Here is a 20,462-nt window from a genome sequence, read left to right as displayed (position 1 = left end):
GCGTGCTCATTTGAAGATGCGATATAATTCAATCTTTCAATAAAATTCCACGCATCATATCAACATAAAATTTATAACATACTATGTTACAGCTCATACTCATCATATTTCATGCTAGGCACATGAGTTCGCCTGGTTATTAGAATATGACAGAAAAAACATAAATAACCTAATTTTAAATAAATTTGTGGGCAGCAGCTGAAATGCCAAAAGTCGAGCAAGTAAAAAGCATAAAACATGTAAAAGCAAATCTTAATGACATGCTGCTCTTAACGATAAAGGAAATCGCTAATCACTAATTAAACATACAAAAGTGCAGTCAAGCGTTTTTCAGGCATTAAAGAGGGTCAATTTCAAATCCCCACCTTCCACACCCCTATAAAAAACCCAGATCCCCAAGATATTTTCGGTAACAACTAACAAGGTCTTCATACTAAGGTAATTACATAATATTGCCCTGTCAGTGCCACTGCTAACCCACGAAACTAAAAGAAAATTCCAAGTTAGCAATAAGATTAATGTATCCACTTGATCTCCCTTCCTAGGAATCCTCCGCAAGAGCATCGTCAATTTTATCAACATGATCCCGAAGCACTTTCCACTGCACAGACCATAACGAATTAATCATATAGAATAATAATGACATCAAAATATTTGGTTCTCATTGTATCAAAATACACACACACGTTTGGTTCTCAGATACCTAGACCATAAATAAGACAGGAGAGGGAACTAACAAATCGATATCAAAAACTCTAGGGATTTACCTGGTCAATGCTCAGTGAGATACCTGAAAACAATGTGAATACGTCATTGTAGCTCATGTTTATAAATACGAAAAATTTTACAAGTAACAAAAAGCATGTACAATACTGACCAAGGAAAACAAGAATTCAACATTTATGTCCTATATGTCCCAACAGAGGGCCATTCTTGCTTATTTAAATTCTTTCAAGTATAAACATAAGCAGCGGACACGCACAAAAGCATGCACCAGAACACAGCCACACAAAATGTTATCAATATGAAAATAGAAAACACACACACAAACAAGTTCATTAAGTGCAAAAATTCAACCTTTTTTCTTAAGAAAAGATTGAAGTTTAGATAGTTTGTTCTACCTCCAACGAAGAAAGCACCACAATTGGCGGGTGCCTACCAACAAAGGATAGTTATCATAGGACTGCGGTCGATACAGCTCAACCATATAAATTAAGCTAACCTTTAACACAACAGGTTTTAAGAATATAAGAAAAAGATTATTAAACCAACAAAAGAAGGCATAAGCCAGGAAGAAAAAGATTCTTTAGAAGGGCAGAAGCAAGCACACATAAGTTGTCAGTATAAGTTAGCCTACAAAACACATGCTACGAGCTTTCCACAAACAGTTAGCATAGAAATACTATGTCAAGTATCAAAAACTTTATAACTCCCATGTCACAATATGGGTCTTCCAGCCAAAAGAAAGAAAGAAAGAAAAAGGAAATCAATGACAAATTTTAGGCAGACGCAGATTTTTTTCTTTCAGCGTCCTATTACAATCAAAGTATTGTAACTGAAGCAACATTTTAAAGGCTACAAATCTAAGAACAAACAGTTTCCAAAGACTAAAGGCACGTTCATCCTGTTCTCCGAACAACAGCAAACGAACACAAGTGACGATCATCACGCATCAATAATCGATAATGCCACACAGACTGGTTAGTCGGTGATAAAAACCGGAGGCTATGAAAAGTGCAGCCATAAATTTCAATTGCAAAAAAAAAAAAAAAAGTCTCTTCAAGGCAAGCATAAAAATGAAAGTTCAAAACCCTAGAATAAGCATCGAGTAATCAAGAGTTTCAAGAACCTTTCTTTCCAGGCAATTGCTTCCCATCCTTGACGTAAAATTCCCGAATATCTACCCAAATCCTGCCATTCCAGGTCCTCACAGTCACCCGTCTGTTCTTAGATATCTGCAGGAAGAAAAGGAGCAAATCTCCATTAACAAAACCCTAAGGTTAGCTAAGTCAATTCATATGGGTTGATATGGAGGGAAGGGGCACCTCGCAGACGACGATATCATCAGAGTCACCGGAATCCTTCTTTTGGAACTTCTTAGGTGGCGCGTGGCCCTCAGAATCGCCGTCGGAAGCGTGATCCTGGTCGTCCTTCCTCTTTCCTCTTTCGGACATCCCTGGAAGCAGTAGCAACGCTCAAAGTAACTTGCTTCTTCGCAGTCCCGACTCCGAGTGACCGTGTGCTGTGCAAGAGAAATGAAATCAAAATTATTAAAAAATGTACATATATAAAGCCCGGAAAAATAGGGATACATCTTTGATTAAAAATTTAATTGATAACTGTCTGTAATTTATTGTTTTTGCGTGTAATAATTTTTTTCCTGCGAAATGCAAATCAATTCCCTTTATACAAATAAAATTTGTTTATGTGTAAGTCATCTTCTATAAGCAAACTAATTTTTTGTGTCCAAATAATATTTTATATAAATCATCTTTTTTTTTATATAACTTATCCTTTTTTATATATAATTAATTATTTTAAAGACTATTTACTAACTAAATTTGTAATGAGAATTTTTTCTAATTTTTCCTGTAAAGCCTTTTCAAACTACAGAACAGAGATAAAGAGGCGGGATAGAAATCTAGAACTTGGAGGCGCGAACCCGGGGGTAATAAATAGGGAAAATTGCTAAATGATCCCAATTGCAAAATTGAACCATGAAATTTGTTTTGTTTAAGGATCTTGAACAGTACAAATTTTCTTGGGTTTGTGCAGTTTATCTCTTTGTAAAATGAAAAATATTTGCACGCAACTAAGGACAGACTATGCATAAGTGATAGTCTCCCTTTATGTTTGCTTAAATATTTAATAACTTTTTTAATTTTTACTCAAATTAATTATGTGTTTCTCCCATATATTTTTGCTCATTTATTTTTTCATCTCAGTCATCAATTTCATAAATAAGGATATATTAACCAATATTTTGATGTACATTGCATAATTAGTTGTTACTTATATAATAGGATTGGAAATAGTAAAAGTAAAATTATAGGTTGATTGCGTTTCATATTAGTCTTTAACCAATAACAATACTTATGAGCGGGCAGAGGAACAACCGCTGCAAGATTTTAATTTTATTTTAGGCTAAAGTATATTCCTTACTTTCCTCTTTTTAATTTTAAAAAGCATTTTTTTAATTTTTTGATTCAATTTGACACTTGTTATTTCATAATCAGAACTTATTATTTTTAGATGAAATGTTGTCATTTTTAATTGTTTTAAATGTTATGTATTAAAAAAACTCAAGACATGTTTTTCACAATTAGGATTTATTATTTCCAAATTAACTATTATCATTTTTAACTAATTCATATGTTATGTATCTAGAAAAAATATGTTGTTAATTCTAACTCTAGACTTATTATTTCATAATCAAGATTTGTTATTTCTAGATAAATTGTTATCATGAGTTGAAGTCAAAATAAAGAAGTTGGCTTATGTTTTTATTTTGTGTAATAATGTTAAGAAATCTTTTTAACTCAATAGTTACCTATCATTTTAGCAACAACCTGGTTAGGGAATTTCTTTCCTCCCCCTTAAAAAAAATCCTACCGGTAGTCACCTCGTTGGTAGCCGGTGCAGAAGCTACGAAACAAGTAAGCTACCAGCCAATTGCCGACGACTAGTCATCAACGTGGTAATTCTGTAAAGGGTCCAAACCTTTTTTTAAAAAAATAATAATAAAGGGGTATTTTTGTAATTTTTTTTGAATCTCAAAATTTTAATTGAAGTTTACTTCCTTCTCTCTGGTTTTGAAGTGTTAGGTACTTAAATTAAGATATTATAATTTTAGGCCTTTTTATCTGTCATTTTCCCCTATGATTTTTCCCAAATCAAATTTAATTATTTACTTTGTACAGAGTCTTAAATATATGTACACGAATAGTGTTTCGATCAACAAATTTTGTATACAAACACATAATGGAAAAATTACAAGATAAAATATTTATTAAAAATTAAATTAAAAAAGAATCATTAACAGATAATAAATTTCACGTTATTCATTATTGGGATTGAATTTGTTTGCGCTCCACTTTCCGTACCTATTTTTCTTTGCTGGCCGAGGGTGGCTTGTTTGCTTTCACGCCTTTGTGATAGTCCAAAGGCTATTCCAATCCGAGTCCTCCTCGCTGGATTCTGGTGGTCTCTGCTCTTCAACTGAAAATTTTCTGTGACACGTACAAAGAAAACAGAAAAACCTACGACGGCTTTATCTGCGTTGGGAAGCTAGCTCTTCATTGATGAGTTTCTGTCTTCCTTTATGATCCCAAGCTAAAATCTTGTTTTCCTCCGATCAATCTCTGGTGGTACAACCTTCTCTGTCACAGAACGTACAAAACTGATGGGAAATTTATTTGTCAAGAAGCCAAAAGTAACCGATGTGGATCGAGCAATCCTCGCGCTCAAGACCCAGAGACGGAAGCTTGCTCAATATCAACAAAAGGTTCCTTTTTTTTTTTTTTCAATTTTCTGTTTTAATCCTTTGGAGGCATCGATTAAAGTTGTGTGTGTACATTCTCTATCATTTGTTTGTGCAGTCAGTCAAGGATTTGGAATACCGAAAGAAGAGAATTTTCAGGCTTATATTAGGGAATTTCAAAATTGTAAAATCCATTCACTGTTTCAGATTGCATGCCAATGGCAGATTGCCTTGTTATGCATGGCTTTATTCTTTCTGTTATTTCATTTCACTTCATTTTTTGAAGTCTTAACTATTGGGTAGGGGATAAAGAAAAGAAAGAAAGTAAGATTCCTTCGGCTATGTGTTTGCTTTTACAAAAGCTTATTGAAATTCTTCAAAAAAAATTGCCATTACTCGGTTAAATGCTTTTGGATCGTAAACAGCTTTGTTGATGTATTTCCAACTTGACTCAAAATGTCTTGTATAGATGTCATGCTTAAAGTAGTTTTGCCATGACAGTTAGATTGTAACGCAAATGAAAAGGCGGGAAAATTTGGGGCTAAAATTGATTATACGAACTTGTTCTCCACTGCTGAAATTATAATATGTAGGTTACCTCAAGTCACTGACTTTGGTGTCAGGACCGATTAAAATTGGGCTGCGGCTCCCTGCATGGTAAGTTGAGGTTGTGAGATTAGCACTTAAGGATTTTAGTCCCATCTATTATACAAAAGGAAGTAGTTAATAAAATGGCTAATCAATATTAATTATCAAATTGATCTAAAATTTAAATCAATATCAAACCTAACTATTTAGAAGCCATAAACAATGTAGCTTGTTTCTTAGACTTTGTACGATGCTTTGGGAACCTACCTGGAGAGGAAAAATATGCGGTAGATTGAGTTTATTTTGCTGAAATTATCCACAGCTGGGAGTTTTTTCTGCATTTGGTTTGTTCTGGAATCACTTTGACAAATTTTGGCTGTTGAGATAGCATGTTAGGTACACTTTGGTGTCTTAAACTGGACTTATGCTTGTAAAATTTATCAATTTTGAGGAAATAATCAAGAAGCATTTGTAGTTCTTTTTGGGGATCATCTTTCTTGGCTTGAATGATGATTCCTTTATAATCACTATTATGCTTCTTTAAGTGAGAACTTGCATCTTAAGCACTGTGGTTCTCATCAAAATACTTTATCTTATGAGTTCTGAGCCTTGTACATTAAAGATTTGGAATGTAGATTTAAAGTGCCCACCATAATAAGGTTAAGCAGCTAGTATTACAGAGTTTTGTTCTTCAATTTGATTGGAAGTATAATTCTTAATTTTTTCCCCTTCACTGCCACTTGTGCTTTTGATTTTTCATAAAACAAGGAAGAATAAGCCTTGGGAATTTGAGCCACTGTCTCTTATGTTTTTCTCTGTATTCTTTCCCTTTGATACAGCTTTTATTGTGCTCCAGTTCACTCTATGTTCTGGCAAAAGAACTCTGTTAAAGTGTTAATTATCTCATGGAGAAAAAGGAAAAATAAATAAAAAAGAAAAAAAGAGCACTGTCAATGTAATTAGTATTTACTAGTGTGTCATCATGAGCACATAATGACAAAGGCCTTACATTTCATTTTGTGCGCTAATGTGGCTACAACATATTTTGCACTCTGACATGTAATAAATAATAAGTACACTTGTAGGGAAAATTCTCAAGCTGGGGTGAGATTACGCCTGTTTATATGGATGCCATTGTATGTTTGTGCAATGCATGCATATATCCCTGCCGTGAAATTTACAGGGACAATTGCACTTTGTTTCACAACGGTGGCCCGTACATCTAGCCAAGCAAATGCTTGAACTTCCGCAGAAATCATAAAAGTATACTGCACCTTGTGAACGGGATGTTAGTTGTGAAAATAGCATAGCTGAACACAATGGCTGCACTTTTTGTTACAAGCTAGGAAGTGAAACTGTAGTTACACATCTGAGCGAATTCAGTATCACCAGAGTTGTATAAACTGCCCAGTCAACAGTTAGAGTGTTTCATTTAGAATTTCTAACATTTGGATAGTGTGTTATTGGATATTTGACCTTATGTTCTTTTGTAATTTTCTTGTTCCAGCTTGATGCTGTTATTGAAGCTGAGAAGCAAGCCGCAAGAGACTTGATCCGTGAAAGGAAAAAAGACAGAGCCTTGTTAGCATTAAAGAAAAAGAAGACGCAAGAAGATTTGTTAAAACAAGTTGATGCCTGGCTTATAAATGTGGAGCAACAAGTAATAATTTAATATTAAATTTTGTTCATTTTTTTCTACTTAATGATTAGATCAAGAGCTGTTCAAGATGGCTTTATAATTGTCTTATGGTATATGATTTAGTTTAATGCTCCTTTCAATTGCTATTCTGAAGTAATGAATGACATATTAGTCATTGGTAATTGGTAAAGCCTCGGTGATGTGCTATCGTTCACCATAGTGCCACAAGGCTGCTTTACTTATAGTTGATTTTTTGCATAGAAGTTACATGCTGATTATCCCTTTGGTTCAGTTGGCAGATATTGAACTAGCAAGTAAGCAGAAGGCTGTGTTTGACAGTTTGAAGGCAGGTAATGATGCAGTTAAAGCCATACAGAGTGAGATAAACATTGATGATGTTCAGAAGCTTATGGATGATACTACTGAAGCGAAGGCTTATCAAGATGTGAGCCTGACATCACTTTCATCCTCATTTGTGCTGCTTTTATTGTAAAACCATTGCACTAGGTTTCGGCTAGTTTGGTTGAGTTTTAAAAACATATGTGGGAAGTAGTATCTGGCAATTTATATTTAATTGCTTTTTTCTTTTCACATTTCCTTCTCAGGAAGTTATTCTGATGATATTGGATACTAACTGGTGGGCGGCATATTTGTGTTGTTTTTGAAGGAAATTAATGCAATCTTAGGGGAGAAGTTATCTGCAGAAGACGAGGAGGAGATTTTAGCAGAATTTGAGGACTTGGAAACTCAGGTACATGGATTGTCGACTTTTTCTTTATAACAGCTACTTTCCAATGTCATCCAACCAACACTGTTCTATATTCCAGTCGTACTTCTTAATGAATGATATTTTTGCTAAGTTGGAATGCGACCTGTTTGCTGCAATTGACTGTATAAAGCAACTCCCGAGTAATGCTTGCTTGTGTCTTAAAAGGATTCAACTTGTCTCTGCATGACCTGAAAGTACTGAACTCATGAATATTTCATGGCATGATTAATTCCAAATTAGGAGTGCCATTTGAAGAAATGAAATCATGAGCCTTGTGGGTTAGAAGACTTCTCTCGGTTGAAGGAGGCATGGATGTTCAATATTGTGCTCCTATAATTTGTTTATTCCACAGTAATTAACATGAAATTAAATTGTTTTCCTTTCAGCTTATGGTTCAAGACCTTCCTGAAGTTCCTACCACAGAGCCTGAAGGCATCAAGGAGGAATTGGACCTTCCTGATGTCCCAACCAAAACACCTCCTGCACCTGCAAATGATGCTGCAGTTTCCGCAAAAGCAAAAGGTGTATATATATATTTTATCACCTCTCTCCCACTTTTCCGACCCTCCAAATTTTGAAAATAAGCTCACTGTTGGTTATTGATGGTGTCACAGTTATGGAGGAACCACTTCCAGCTTAAAGTGCATGGCGGCCGGATTAGGCAGAGCATCTGGTTTATATATTCACATGCTACTCCAAACTTATGCAATTGCCGGAATTTAGGTTGGCTTTAGTATCTTCAGTCCCTATGACATTGGATTTGTACAGAGATGCTTGTATATTTTCTTTTGTTTTTTGGCCAACGAGATGCTTGTATATTTTACTTATTCAACGTAAATGATATTACGGAGCACGCCAAATATTTTATTTTGGTAAGCACTCTTGAGCTCGTGATGGACTGTTACAGAAATAACGGTATCTGGCATGCATAACGATGCACGGGGGGCCGCTTCGATTGCAAGAGACAGACCCTTTTCAGTGGAAAGGAGAGAGGATTTTGTTAAGTTTTAACGTTTGGTTCAGAGATTATGCTTTCTAAGTGAATGGAGATTCATCCCAGAACTTGATTGCCCGATTCTTAAGTGAATGGAGAACCATCCCAGAACTTGGAGAAATGGATGGTTCCTAGATGAATATCTGTTCTTTAGTTTGGTGAGGATTTCACTCCACATTTTCAGAGCTCAATATCTGTTCCAGCTCTTCGCTTCTATGTGGCCATCTTCATTGTTTCATGGTTCGTTAACAAAATACTTTGCAAATTCGTATCCTTGAAATTCTGATTGTGCCTGCTCTTGTATTTGTATCCTGGAAATCCGCTTTCTGAGGTTTTACTTTTGAGAACAAAGACTGACCGATTTTTTTTTTTCCCCTAAAAGGCAATGTGATGATGTAGATCCAAGGGTTTCGTTCGCGAAGTTGAGTGTTCAGTTATATAATTGTGTTATGGAATGATTTTGCACCGAAATACGATATATATCATATATGATGCATAATTTGTATTGCACAATTTTTACGCACGATTTGAATCTATAAATGAGACCGATCTAATTAAAAGCGCAGCATTCCAGATTTACATGTTCCCTATGTCCTGTACATTATATTGCCTTTTATTCTTTGACATCTTAAAGGGAAAATGTAGAACATTTGTCAATCAACAATAATGGGTTTTCTATTTCGGCCATTCAATAGGATAGCAAATAATGAGATTACAGTATGGGATTGTACTTTGCTTGACACAACCAATGTCACAACAATCATATAGCAATTACCAAATGAGTACAAATCATTATTGTGATCCTGTATTAATGTCTACCATTTATAATACAGAGTCATACAGCATCATATACCCGTAAGGTTGCGAGGGAAAAGCTTATTCTATTACATTAATAATCTATAACGCACCATTTGTTATCCCAAAGACTGCCTCCAACTTAGATCTCTAGAAGAAAGTGACAAGAAAACCTTGACAGCAGGAGTTGCAACTCACAATACCAATATGTTTATAGTAAAGCCATTCTTCAAACTTGTTATGATGTCATCAGCGGGGCAAAAGGAATTGAATTTCCAGCCATTAAGATACTAGTGTTTCTTGCCTGTCAAAAGAAGAAAGCAACCCCAGCTTAGAATGCCTTTCATTTTAACTCTGAAGGGGATAATATGCTTCAGGGAAACTAGCAGAGAGGGTCAACCATCTTGAGATTAGTGTATGAAGTCTTTTCCCATCATGAATTTTCTGGAACCAATCTAAACAAGGGCAGTTTAATTAACCAAAGAGGCATATAACCATGTCTATATTGATATCACACATATTTCATAAAATAAATTGACAAACTGATGCAATGCTGCTGCCATGTTCATGGGCATTCCTCCTTTCCAGTCTGATAGATGATATCTGATGGAAACTTGTAAACTTATTTCAAAAGCCAAGTTTTACGGACCAATTGTGCTAGGTTACTTGTGAATGTTATTGACCAGTTAATCCTACACAAAAGAAAAAAGAAAGAAAGAAAGAAAAAGCAGAGAACGTAGAGTGTACACGACACATTCCCAAGTGTGACAAATTATTCTCAACTCAAAAAAGCAGTCACCTTATAAATTGACAATTCATCTGCCACTCTTGATATTATAGAGTCAAAATGATACCAAATTCTGAAAAGTGGGGTATTTACAGGCCTATAAAAAAATAGGAGCATAGGGTACTTTGCAGAATCACTTGATTAATTATAAATCAATGAGAATTTCCCTTTCATTTAAACAGATATGTTTCAGAAAATGAAATGAGGTCTGTAAATTCTTGTAGTGGCTACCTTCTTAATTTCTTTTCTGAGAATCACGAACAAATTTGTGCTTTTTTCACACATGACAATACACACACACAAAGGAAAGCATAATTAATCATCAAGGTACCTACTGTTTGCAAAACTGGGGGGAAAAAAGGATGACATGTTAGGGATAAGGCAAACCTTGGTGAAGGCAAATAAGGGGAAGTGGTTTGAAAGCCAGCAAATACATTTGAGTAAGACTTCGTCAGATAAGAGAAATTGGCAACAGGAGACAGAGCAGGTACCATTTCACCTTTCTTCAATAGTTCATGCAAGTTAAGCCTTTGCAAGGTCAAAACAGCCCTTGACTCTTTCCAAATAAAGGCTAGGACACCGTTGTTAAATACAAAGAGGGAACCAGGCTTTGATCCTGGGTATCTAAACCCATAACCAGTTGCAATACCCTCTCCCACAAAAGCATGCTCAATATTTACGGGAAAAGAATCCACATCAGGGTCCCAAGGAAAGGGTTCCGATGAAGGCTCATTGGTATTTACTATAAACATTGCTGAGCCATTGGGATGCAAGACATAGTGAGTGCCTTCCAATATTTTGGTTGCAATGAGAAGCTGTTGCCCCTCAGATTCCTCATAAGAGAGCAGCAGCAGAAAAAGAGCCTTTCCAGACTTGTCTTTGCTAGGCTTTCCAGGAGGCCAACCAAAAGTCCCTCCCCAAAGACCTGCGTATTCTTGGTCAACTGTGGGAACTGGCATGCGGAGCTTATAAAGAGCAAATCGGCTGTCATGCATATTTGGCCATGCTCGATACGAAGATAACTTTACAGTTGACGCATGTAATGTTAGTTTAACTGCGTCACTCGATCTGAGAAATTCATCAAGTCGTGCATGCTTACTCTCGCTGCTCGAAGTAACCTTCTCAGAGACTGCATGACAGCCATTATTTGAACTAGATTTTCGGAGGATATGTTTAAGGCTATGCCAGAAGGCTCCACCAAGGCTTTTTCTCTTGTTGGAATTTCTGTAATTAATCACCTCGTCTGAAGGTGTACCAAAAGCCCAGGAACGAATACTAGTTTGGACTTCATCCAGCTCTAATTGCACAGCACCAACTGCCTCTTGGGAGCTAGCTTTCTCATCAATCTGAATACCATTAGAATTAAGCTTGTACATTTGAATGAGGAGACTTCTTCTTCCTGACAAGAGCAACAAATCTTTCTGAAAGTTGTCCTTGTCCACACTAAACCTAGGAAATAAGAGTTCAAGTGCCATGTCAGGAACCTTTTGTCGAACTTGACAAGTAATAATCTCAAGTAACCTTCTTCTATCGCTGAAACCTAATTTGCTAAAGGGAACCACCGACTCATTATTTCCGGTCCAATGTGATCTAGACAGTCCACTGTTTGAACTGCAAATATTTCCTGATAAATCCCCGTCTGAGCGGTGTACCATGCTGTGACTCTGCAAAAAAGTATCACCACATTTCTGCTGCGTGGGCTCAATCTCAAGCAATAGCACATTGCAAGTTCTTTCTATTTGTTTGATGAAACCAGGATAAATATAATTAATTCCGTTCTCTCTTCCATGTAGAAAAAATGCGGTTGAACCATCAGAGTCACCAAGAATTTCAAAGACGGGTGCCCAGAGAATCGGACCATCCTCCATGCCCAATGGGCCAAGCTCCTGGGGAATAACCCGGCACCCAACAATAGAAACAAAACCAGGAATGACATAGACTACATTACCAAGCTCAGGATTCTGATGAACCCACATACCAACTAATGGTTGAACGCTGGTAAGAAAACGGCAAAGTGCCTTATAAGAGGACACACCTTTTCGCCACTCAACTATGTCTTTACGGGGCAATATGTCAACCATGTCACATTGAGTGAGCCAGACCTTTTCAGAGGCCGCAAGAGCGTATAAACTCCTGCAGCACAGACTGAGATTACATACATCGCTTGGCGAGAGGAACTGGGAGACGATGGCAAATAAATCATCGGGAAGAGTTTGAAGCAAGCATGAATCGAAGGGTTTAGGTAACATAATGATCAAACCAAAATATGATTGTCAGATATGCGAGTACAAAATTTACACCAATCAAGCATCAAATGCACCCATGGCCGGACGCAGACGACTGCAATTGATCAAAGAATTAACACGAACAGAGATCCAAACTAACAACAAAATCCAAACCCCCAACGCAAACCTCAATTGTCGCGGGTAGCAAGAATCAGTAACGAAAACAACAAGCAGAAGAATGAATTGGGCAGTCTCAGATTTTGCGGGGAAAAAAGATCGAATTGAATCGGTTTGAATTGCCTCCCGTGTACTGGAATTCTTGAGTTATTGGGACCTAACGGAGAAAGAGAATTCAGAATCGAGAAGAAAAGCAAGAATTGGGGATGGGAGAGGTATTGACTGAGAGGAGTGAGGACCCAGGTCCTGTAAAGTGACAAAGACGACGCCTTGCTTCGTTAAAACGCGCCGTTTCATCTGGTTGATGCTTCCCCAGTTCACACACCTTTCTCTCTCACACTCACACACATGGACGGGACGATCAGCGTCGGAAAGATTAAAGTGGTGGCAAGTGGCGGAGAGGGAGAGGAAATTCGGCATGAACTGTGGGAGCGAACCAATGTTAAATCAGCTTAAAGCAGAAGCCAAGCCCCCAAAGTCCAAACTCAGTGACCCCACCACTCGTCCTTCTACCCATACCACTCGTATTTCCACGACGACTTACCAAAGACAAAGACCATGACTTTGTGTTCACAAATTTCGTGTGATTTAATTAATATTTCAGGACATGACATGCTCCTAGTGCTTTGAAACTGAAGAGATCGCTGGTAAACATGTTTGTTGAGTGGATAATTAAAAAAAGTGAAAACGGAGTCTTTGCTCATGAAATTTTTTACTACCTGCCGTCTTAATTATATAATCTCATTTATAAATAAGATTTTATAATTAAATCGAAAGTAGTATTAAAAAAACAGAAAAATTGCTTATTAAAAAGGTTATTACCCAAAGATAATGTAAGGATGTAATGCTTTTTTCAATTGATTGCAATAAAAATTAAATTATGCGTAAATAGATTTCATTTTGTATATAATTAAAGATAGGTTACACACGATTAAAAAAGAGTTACACATCATAAATAAGTTGCACCTGGTTGTCTAGTCCTTAAGCAAATTTTAAATATTTTAAAGCAATAAATTTTACAATTGGGAAATTTTCAGCAATCTTCTCATTAAAAAAATCAATTTTTAGAATTATAATCCATTTTAGTCAAAAATTTTAGAAAGAGTCTATTGTTAATAAAAATGTGTCACTCACTCAGTAGAGACTTTAGCTGAAATTAATTACAGCCTTATAAACTTATTTTGTAATTTAAAAAACAACTTCAAGAACATTAACTCAATTAACCAAACTTTTTAACTATGTTTTCCCTAAAAGAATAGTCATTTAATTCTGATACTTTATATTAGCTTTTATTCGGTTCTTATGTTTATTTTTTTAAAATCAGTCCTTCATATTTATTTATTTATTGTTAGCCAGTTAATCATCATTGTTTGATTTACATTAACAAACTAGCATTAACTGCACATAATAACAATTAGAAAATAAAAGTTTTCTTTGAGTTTTTTTATATGGTGAAAGAAAGAAGATTAGTGATATAGGAGTACTTACATATTAATATTTGGTATATAAATTATCATTCTTTAAAATGTCCTATGTAAGCTGTTAAATAATGAACATGTCAAAATTCCTATTAGTATTGACATATTCATCTGAAACAAATATATATTAAAAATAAATAAATTGATATTGTATATTTAAAACTAAATTAAATATTAAAAAAATTTTAAGAATAAGAGGTGGCACCAAACGAACACCAAACTAAATGAACAAGGGAATCACCAAACGCAACGCAGCACGTACGGGGGAAAAAGCACACCCTTGGGCTTGAACTCGGACAATCCAGCGGGAACCATTCCGCTCTCATACCATTGATCCATTTCCTCGGAGTCCCTTCATTCTCTGCAAATTGCCAAAATTCCACACTCCAACAATCCCCAACTTGACTAGAAGTCCAATCAAAATTCGCGCAATTCAAGGATAACGCAGCCGCCTCAATCAAATCCCATTATTTTAACAAGTTTTCACTTGGTTGTTAAGGATATTTAAAAAAAAAAAAAACCCTCATGTTTTAAGTGAAGCTAGTATGAATTTCATTTGAGAAACTCTATTCTAATGATCAATCTGTGCATGTACATGCTAGCTTTGATCCACATTCGGTGGTTTTCAGTGTATATAAAAATATTTATAATTTTTTTCCAAAATATTTCTATTAAGTGCATATAATAAGGAATTTTCATCAAAAGATACTTACAACGCATATGATTACAAATGATATTTTATATATTTGTCATAAATAATTAATTTGGCTAATTTTTTAAATATTCATAAATCAGTTATTTTTTTGGCTAAAAAAATTAATTAGCCATTTAGTTCTTATATTAATAATGAGAGGGATTATAATTTAAGGATATTTGTCCTGGGATAAAATGCAGCATATGAAAACATTATTCCGTTGGTGGTTGCAAGAAATACTTGGTCTTTTTTACACTCGAGTGCACCATAGTCATCATTTGACCTTCTTATTTAGTGAGGCATATGGGAAGCTTCATCATATTTCATAATGTACGCTGGGAACGTCATGTATTTTGGAGAACTGTGAGGGTAATCATGTCCATCATAACCTTCTTTCTTCGTTCAATTATATGTCAGCTTGTGTCTTATTATTGGCCAACGAAAAGCACACAAGGAAAGAGGTTGCCAACCGTGTTACCATCGTCATCATCATTAACGTTGCCCATCATTCTGGCACTTAAAGTCTGGCGTGATCCACAATTATGTGTGGGTTTATACTTTGGTAGACTACGGCCCAAACCCAATATAAGTGGGGCTCCCCTCATGTTGGTCACGAAGAAGAAGAAGCTTATATACAGTGTTGATTATTCTGAAACTTAAGATGAGTAGCCAATACATGCAGTGAACTAACAAGAGTTAGCTCTAGAAGAAAAAACTAGTCTCTCGTAACATAGCGAATCAATGGTCAAATCCCTGTTAGGAGAGGTGCGCACATTTATTGCTCAACAGTGTCTCGAATAGGAAGATATATATGCTTTAGCAAAAAAATACGTGCAGTGAACTGAACATCGATGACTGAATTATGTTACATCAATGATATAAGATTAAACTATATCTCTCAGTCCTATAACATTCTCTTCCATACTATATCCGGTCCTAAATATAAGACATCGATTCATTTTGTTTATCATATTTATCTATTTTTTCTCAAGGTAGTCATGTGATAGTTGCGCATGTTAAAAGTTTTATCAAATGGTAATTCTAACTAATGCACATAATTAGTAAAGATATTTTAATAAAGACAACACATATTTATTACATATAACTAACATAACTATATATAAGTAACACTTCATATTTTTACATGTCTCTCCCATCTCTTTTCTGACTCAACATCTTCATAAATAATGGCATATTTGGGGGAAAATTACATTGCTCACACATTTATCGCTTTTAATAAATTCTAAACAATATTTTGATTTACCTGATTTGCTTAGTTACTACTTATATATGGGATTTTAAAAACACACAAAAATTATCTTTAAATGGAGGCAATTCTATTCAAAACACTATTAAGTATTTTCAAGAGGAATTTGAACTTTATTTATTACGCGATGAGTGGCTAATTCTTTTCACTGGATCCAAATGGTCCTCACCGGATAACAGTCTCTTTGAACAGCCCTGAACTTGGTGCCTCAGTTAATTGTTTCGCTGGGATAGCACGAAATAGATTGTCACCAAGAAACATGGGGCAGGGAAAAGGGGATACCCAATATGTCGGTCGTCTCTTTATATTAAAATCCCGGTTTGTCTCTTGATAAAAATATGAATATAATCATCAATTTTAAAAACATAAGAGCAAATTGTATTATTCCTAGATTAAAAAAAATGCTAAATAGTGTGAACCGACATTTAGTTAGATAAATTCCAAAATTCAAGTGGGTTCCTTTTGGTTGGTGTGTTCACTGTTGAGTGCCGGTCCATTGTGTTGACAACAGTGTTGTTTGTGAGTGATATGTAAGTGTACTGTGTGGATCCATTGGCTTGGAGACTGAGAAAAATGTTAGTGTGGCACATGGGTGGGTCGGACATCATGAAACCATATAGATTTGCCAAATCTAAATCATCATGCGACCCAGGAGGGACTGAACGGAACAATTTTGATTCACTGGATTGTGTACCGGCAACCCAAACTCAAAGTCCCACCAAAGCACGTCCCGGTCAGCTATTTTGTCATGTTCTAATTAAACCTCTTTTCATCATTTTTTTTAAAAAAGAAAAAATTGGGTAACATTATATCGTCACTGCCTTTGTCCGCTTAAATGCACCCAAATTAAATGTTTCTTTAGGTCTTAAATGTAGGACCGTGTTAAGCTGTTGATAGATATGTTCTGATTCGAAATATAGAATCTCAATTTATTTTTTTTATCAGAAACAAAGCTAAGGTCCAAATAACAAAAACCTAAAAGACAGCACTCCTGGAAATAAATGTTTCAGCTGTATCTTTATGCAAACTAAAAGATATCAATTTATTTTACCTCACAAATCTATAATTATTTTCTCAAAAAAAAATTCATTAATAAAAGTGATTTTCAATGTAAATTATTTAAAAATTATTTTTAAAAAGTCAGCACATATTTATTAGAAATAATTTAATTAATTTTTTAAATATATATATAAATTAGTTATTTGGCTCTTGTTATCATTGTTTTTGTTGTTGGACTAAAAGGTCTTACTAATAACTATTTAAACCACCAACTCAAGGCCAAAAAGAAGAAAAAAAGAAAAATCTATTTAAACCAGTAATATTTTTCATCTTTTTTAAAAAAAAAAATTTTCAGGCCAAATGATTGGGCAGATTAGCAGAAGACATGTGTCGTCTGAAGAAAGTGGTCATGTTATGGGCTGTTCCTTTTGCTTTTTTTTTTTTTTTAATGCATACAGAATCATGATTTCTTAGAATCATTCGTTATTCCACGCTATCAATTATTTTTGAATTATAAATGAAAATATTTTAATATGTTTTTCACAAATTATCTTATTTACAATATCATTAGGTGGGATTCAAATGTTGTTGGGCTTAATATCTATGTCACTATGATTTTTTTCTATTCAAGGATATTCAAAGCTCAAACCATCAAGTTTATTTTATGCGTACATAACAGTTCATGTTGCTATGCATGACCGTCTCCATCATTATACTAGTATTAATTTCTCAGGATTCTTTTGGACCAAACAGGCACTTTAACTTTCTAGCATATAATAGTAGTTTGGAAAAATTACAGGATTAAGGTGCAAATTTTTCCTAAAAATTTGTGCTTCGGAGTACCAAGTTTCAGAAGTATTTTTGACTCAATATCATCCTGAAAATTTTCAAATCATAGTAATATCACCCTGGTTGTTATCTAGGTTAAGTTTAACTGTGAGTTGACCAACTATGCTAAGGGGGTACGTCCATATGTCATCCACATCATGTTCTTTTCTGGGTTAAGTGCAAATTTATCCTGAAAGTTTTTATTTAAAAGCATTTGGTATCCGAAAATTTTTAAATTATAGCAATGCTATCCCAACTGTTATCTATATTAAATATGATCATTAATTAACCAAATATGCTGAGTTAGTAGGTTCACGTAGGATCCACTTTATTTTTTTAAGGTGAGGATTTAGCACTAATTCTGAAAAAATCATTGCTTCTCTACTTTTTAAGCCCGTGGCTATTCATGAAATTGATCTCATCATTTATATCTCTTAAGAATTCTTGTAAGCTTCTCCTCTATATATATTATTTACTATATTTTTATGCTTTACTTTTGTTCTTATAACAAGTACTAAATTAAGAGTGAATGATGAAATAATAGACGTGTGGAAAGAGTTGCCTTTATGTGAAAGAAATGGCATTAGTGTTATGAATCAGAAATGAAGTGGATAACTTGGAAAAAAAAATGAAATAGATTGCAAGTGAACTTACCAGCTCAGCATATTTGGTTTGTTAATAATCAAACTTGACATGGATAACATTTGGGGCAACATTACTACAATTTGAAAGTTTCAGATGGCTAGCGTTTCTAAATAAAAACTTTCAAGACAGATTTGCAACTTAACTCAAAAAAAAAAAAAAAGGATGTGGAAGACAAGTGGACTTGCCAACTTAGCATAATTGATCGACTAACAGTTAAACTTAACCTAAATAACAGCTAGGGCAACATTGTTGCGATTTAAAAACTTCTAGGATGACATTGAGATAAAAAAATATTTCCAGATACCTAGCTCTCCTACGCACAAACTTTCAAGACAACTTTGTACATTATCTCAAAATTATATATTGCATGAGGATTTGGTCTTAGATATAAAAACTCGAATAAATATGTAATGTTATTCTTGATTTTATTTCTGATGTATATCAAAATAAAAAGATCGCATACTAAAAAAATTGGAATAATGAGTATACAAATTGTATGAAGAGACTAAAATATTAATCACGAGGCAGAAATAGATGTGGGACGATTCCAAATAGTGTTGTACCAGTCGAGAGGGATATTTGTTACATAAATAATAAAAATCGGTATCATCTAATTAATGCTGGTTTGGTCCACTACCACTAAATTCAAGTTGCATATATAGCATATGCCCCATGTGATTTTTTTTTCAAGTCATGCCCAGTTTATTTTCAACAAATCACCTCAAAGTTCTAGCTAAAAGCAAAAAGCACAGAATCTTCCTTCAATATGAATTTTGTTATTCATAAAACCTCAGCTCTAGATGTTAGTTAAATTTCTTAATTATCACACTGGAAATTAAATTAAAGCATCAAGTGAAATTAGAGGTAGTAAAAGAATGCATTATTTTATAATTGAATAAGAAGTGGGTGGGTAGAGGAATTTTTCCTTTGGAATTTTTCCTTCCAATGAATGCAGGTTCCATTCTCCTCTTTCGTCTACGACCTCGTACACTTTCAGGTCCTGATCAAATGGTCCCTCTTGCAACCTACAGTTCTTCAACGGTTCTTCCTCAACGGAAATGTAGAAGAATATATGTGTATATATCTATATATTCTCTTGTACTATATCTTATATTTCCTGCCAAATAAGAAGATACGAGGAGATTTTTTTTTTGGCGAAATTTTCTTTTTAATTTTGCATCTCATAATTGATTTTTGTTTTTGCCAGCTCTGGATTTAAAAGAAGGAAATGTACAAAAACCTATTTAATTAGGAAATATGTACTTATGGCCCTACGTAGCGCAATCACCATTTTAAATTTCTTAATATGCTCTTTCTTAACTTATAAAAATTAATGAGATAAATCATCATTTTAAAGATTTGAAAATATTTATCATATCACAAAATAAGGAAATACGATATGAGCAATTAAAGCTCAACAAACTCATAACTGATTCAAAATCATATTCTTTCCCAAAATTGCCTATTATTCTAAAATTATCTAATTAGCCTAAAATTATAAGAAAGAAGTATATGAATAAGATATGATAAATATATAAAAATTGTGTTTTATTAACGGATCAAAATGAAATCAAATTTTAGAAATCAAAACTGTTGTTTTTAAATCTTAGGGCTAAAATCAAGGAGAGATCAAATTTTCAGAGACTAAAGATAGTATTAACCTTATAAATATAATAAATAAATAGATGGATGGATAATAGATAACAGATATAATATTATTATAATCATAATCTTTTATTTGGCAAGGTGATTCACTTCTTTTTAATACACGTCTCCTCCATGTGTGTATTTATATTTATATAATTTTATGTTTATGCTTTGCCTCGTCATTATATATATATATTCTTCTATATTTCCTGCAAAATAAGCAGATACGAGTAGATATTTTTTGCGAAATTCTCTTTTTAATTTTGCATCTTATAATTATTTTTGTTTTTGCCAATTGTGGATTTAAAAGAAGAAAATGCACAAAGACCTATTTAATTAGGGAATATGTACCGGTAGCCCTACGTCCAGAGCAATCAAAGTGCCTGTTTGGCATCACTTATTTTGAGCTTATAAGTAGCTTATAAGCTCTATAAGCTCGATTGACATAAT

The 20,462-nt window shown here is 34.3% G+C and overlaps 3 protein-coding genes across 6 annotated transcripts; 1 reads left to right on the top strand and 2 right to left on the bottom strand.

The window, feature by feature from the left end:
- Positions 1 to 222: 222 nt before the first annotated feature.
- Positions 223 to 20,417, bottom strand: LOC114727544 (RNA polymerase II transcriptional coactivator KIWI-like). Of its 2 annotated transcripts, XM_028914254.1 has the most exons (5): positions 20,410 to 20,417; positions 2,046 to 2,194; positions 1,850 to 1,955; positions 768 to 790; positions 223 to 601 (listed from the first exon to the last, which is right to left on the bottom strand). In XM_028914254.1, the coding sequence occupies exons 2-5, from the start codon at positions 2,172 to 2,174 to the stop codon at positions 542 to 544; spliced, it is 318 nt and encodes a 105-aa protein (XP_028770087.1). In that variant the 5' UTR covers positions 2,175 to 2,194; positions 20,410 to 20,417; the 3' UTR covers positions 223 to 541. The 2 variants fall into 2 exon arrangements, with proteins under 2 accessions (XP_028770087.1, XP_028770081.1); XM_028914248.1 differs by lacking the exon at positions 20,410 to 20,417 and having other exon boundaries at positions 2,046 to 2,241.
- On the top strand, positions 4,135 to 8,314 carry LOC114727533 (vacuolar protein sorting-associated protein 20 homolog 2). Its single transcript, XM_028914238.1, has 6 exons — positions 4,135 to 4,504; positions 6,576 to 6,728; positions 7,000 to 7,152; positions 7,375 to 7,458; positions 7,863 to 7,998; positions 8,091 to 8,314. The coding sequence occupies exons 1-6, from the start codon at positions 4,403 to 4,405 to the stop codon at positions 8,114 to 8,116; spliced, it is 654 nt and encodes a 217-aa protein (XP_028770071.1). The 5' UTR covers positions 4,135 to 4,402; the 3' UTR covers positions 8,117 to 8,314.
- Positions 9,120 to 12,861, bottom strand: LOC114727515 (F-box protein At5g39450). Of its 3 annotated transcripts, XM_028914229.1 has the most exons (3): positions 12,694 to 12,861; positions 10,440 to 12,611; positions 9,120 to 9,569 (listed from the first exon to the last, which is right to left on the bottom strand). In XM_028914229.1, exons 2-3 carry the CDS (start codon positions 12,299 to 12,301, stop codon positions 9,548 to 9,550), a joined length of 1,884 nt encoding a protein of 627 aa, XP_028770062.1. In that variant the 5' UTR covers positions 12,302 to 12,611; positions 12,694 to 12,861; the 3' UTR covers positions 9,120 to 9,547. The 3 variants fall into 3 exon arrangements, with proteins under 3 accessions (XP_028770062.1, XP_028770049.1, XP_028770056.1); XM_028914216.1 differs by having other exon boundaries at positions 10,440 to 12,861; XM_028914223.1 differs by lacking the exon at positions 9,120 to 9,569 and adding an exon at positions 9,580 to 9,720 and having other exon boundaries at positions 10,440 to 12,861.
- Positions 20,418 to 20,462: the final 45 nt, after the last annotated feature.

The sequence above is a fragment of the Neltuma alba genome, unplaced genomic scaffold, assembly GCF_004799145.2.
Source record: "Neltuma alba isolate B1F8T4 unplaced genomic scaffold, ASM479914v2 tig00002446_pilon, whole genome shotgun sequence".
In the NCBI taxonomy this organism is placed as follows: Eukaryota; Viridiplantae; Streptophyta; class Magnoliopsida; order Fabales; family Fabaceae; genus Neltuma; species Neltuma alba.
This window is presented reverse-complemented; position numbering and strand designations above follow the sequence as displayed.

Excerpts from the sequence above, each read along its gene's own strand:
- LOC114727515 (XM_028914216.1), bottom strand. The coding sequence starts at position 12,301 with ATGTTACCTAAACCCTTCGATTCATGCTTGCTTCAAACTCTTCCCGAT. Across the intron at positions 9,570-10,439 it reads CCTTATTTGCCTTCACCAAG|GCAAGAAACACTAGTATCTT; the intron begins GTTTGCCTTATC and ends TTCTTTTGACAG.
- LOC114727533 (XM_028914238.1), top strand. The coding sequence starts at position 4,403 with ATGGGAAATTTATTTGTCAAGAAGCCAAAAGTAACCGATGTGGATCGA. Across the intron at positions 7,153-7,374 it reads AAGCGAAGGCTTATCAAGAT|GAAATTAATGCAATCTTAGG; the intron begins GTGAGCCTGACA and ends TTGTTTTTGAAG. Across the intron at positions 7,459-7,862 it reads TTGAGGACTTGGAAACTCAG|CTTATGGTTCAAGACCTTCC; the intron begins GTACATGGATTG and ends TTTTCCTTTCAG.
- LOC114727544 (XM_028914254.1), bottom strand. The coding sequence starts at position 2,174 with ATGTCCGAAAGAGGAAAGAGGAAGGACGACCAGGATCACGCTTCCGAC. Across the intron at positions 1,956-2,045 it reads ATGATATCGTCGTCTGCGAG|ATATCTAAGAACAGACGGGT; the intron begins GTGCCCCTTCCC and ends TTCTTCCTGCAG. Across the intron at positions 602-767 it reads TCTCACTGAGCATTGACCAG|TGGAAAGTGCTTCGGGATCA; the intron begins GTAAATCCCTAG and ends TGGTCTGTGCAG.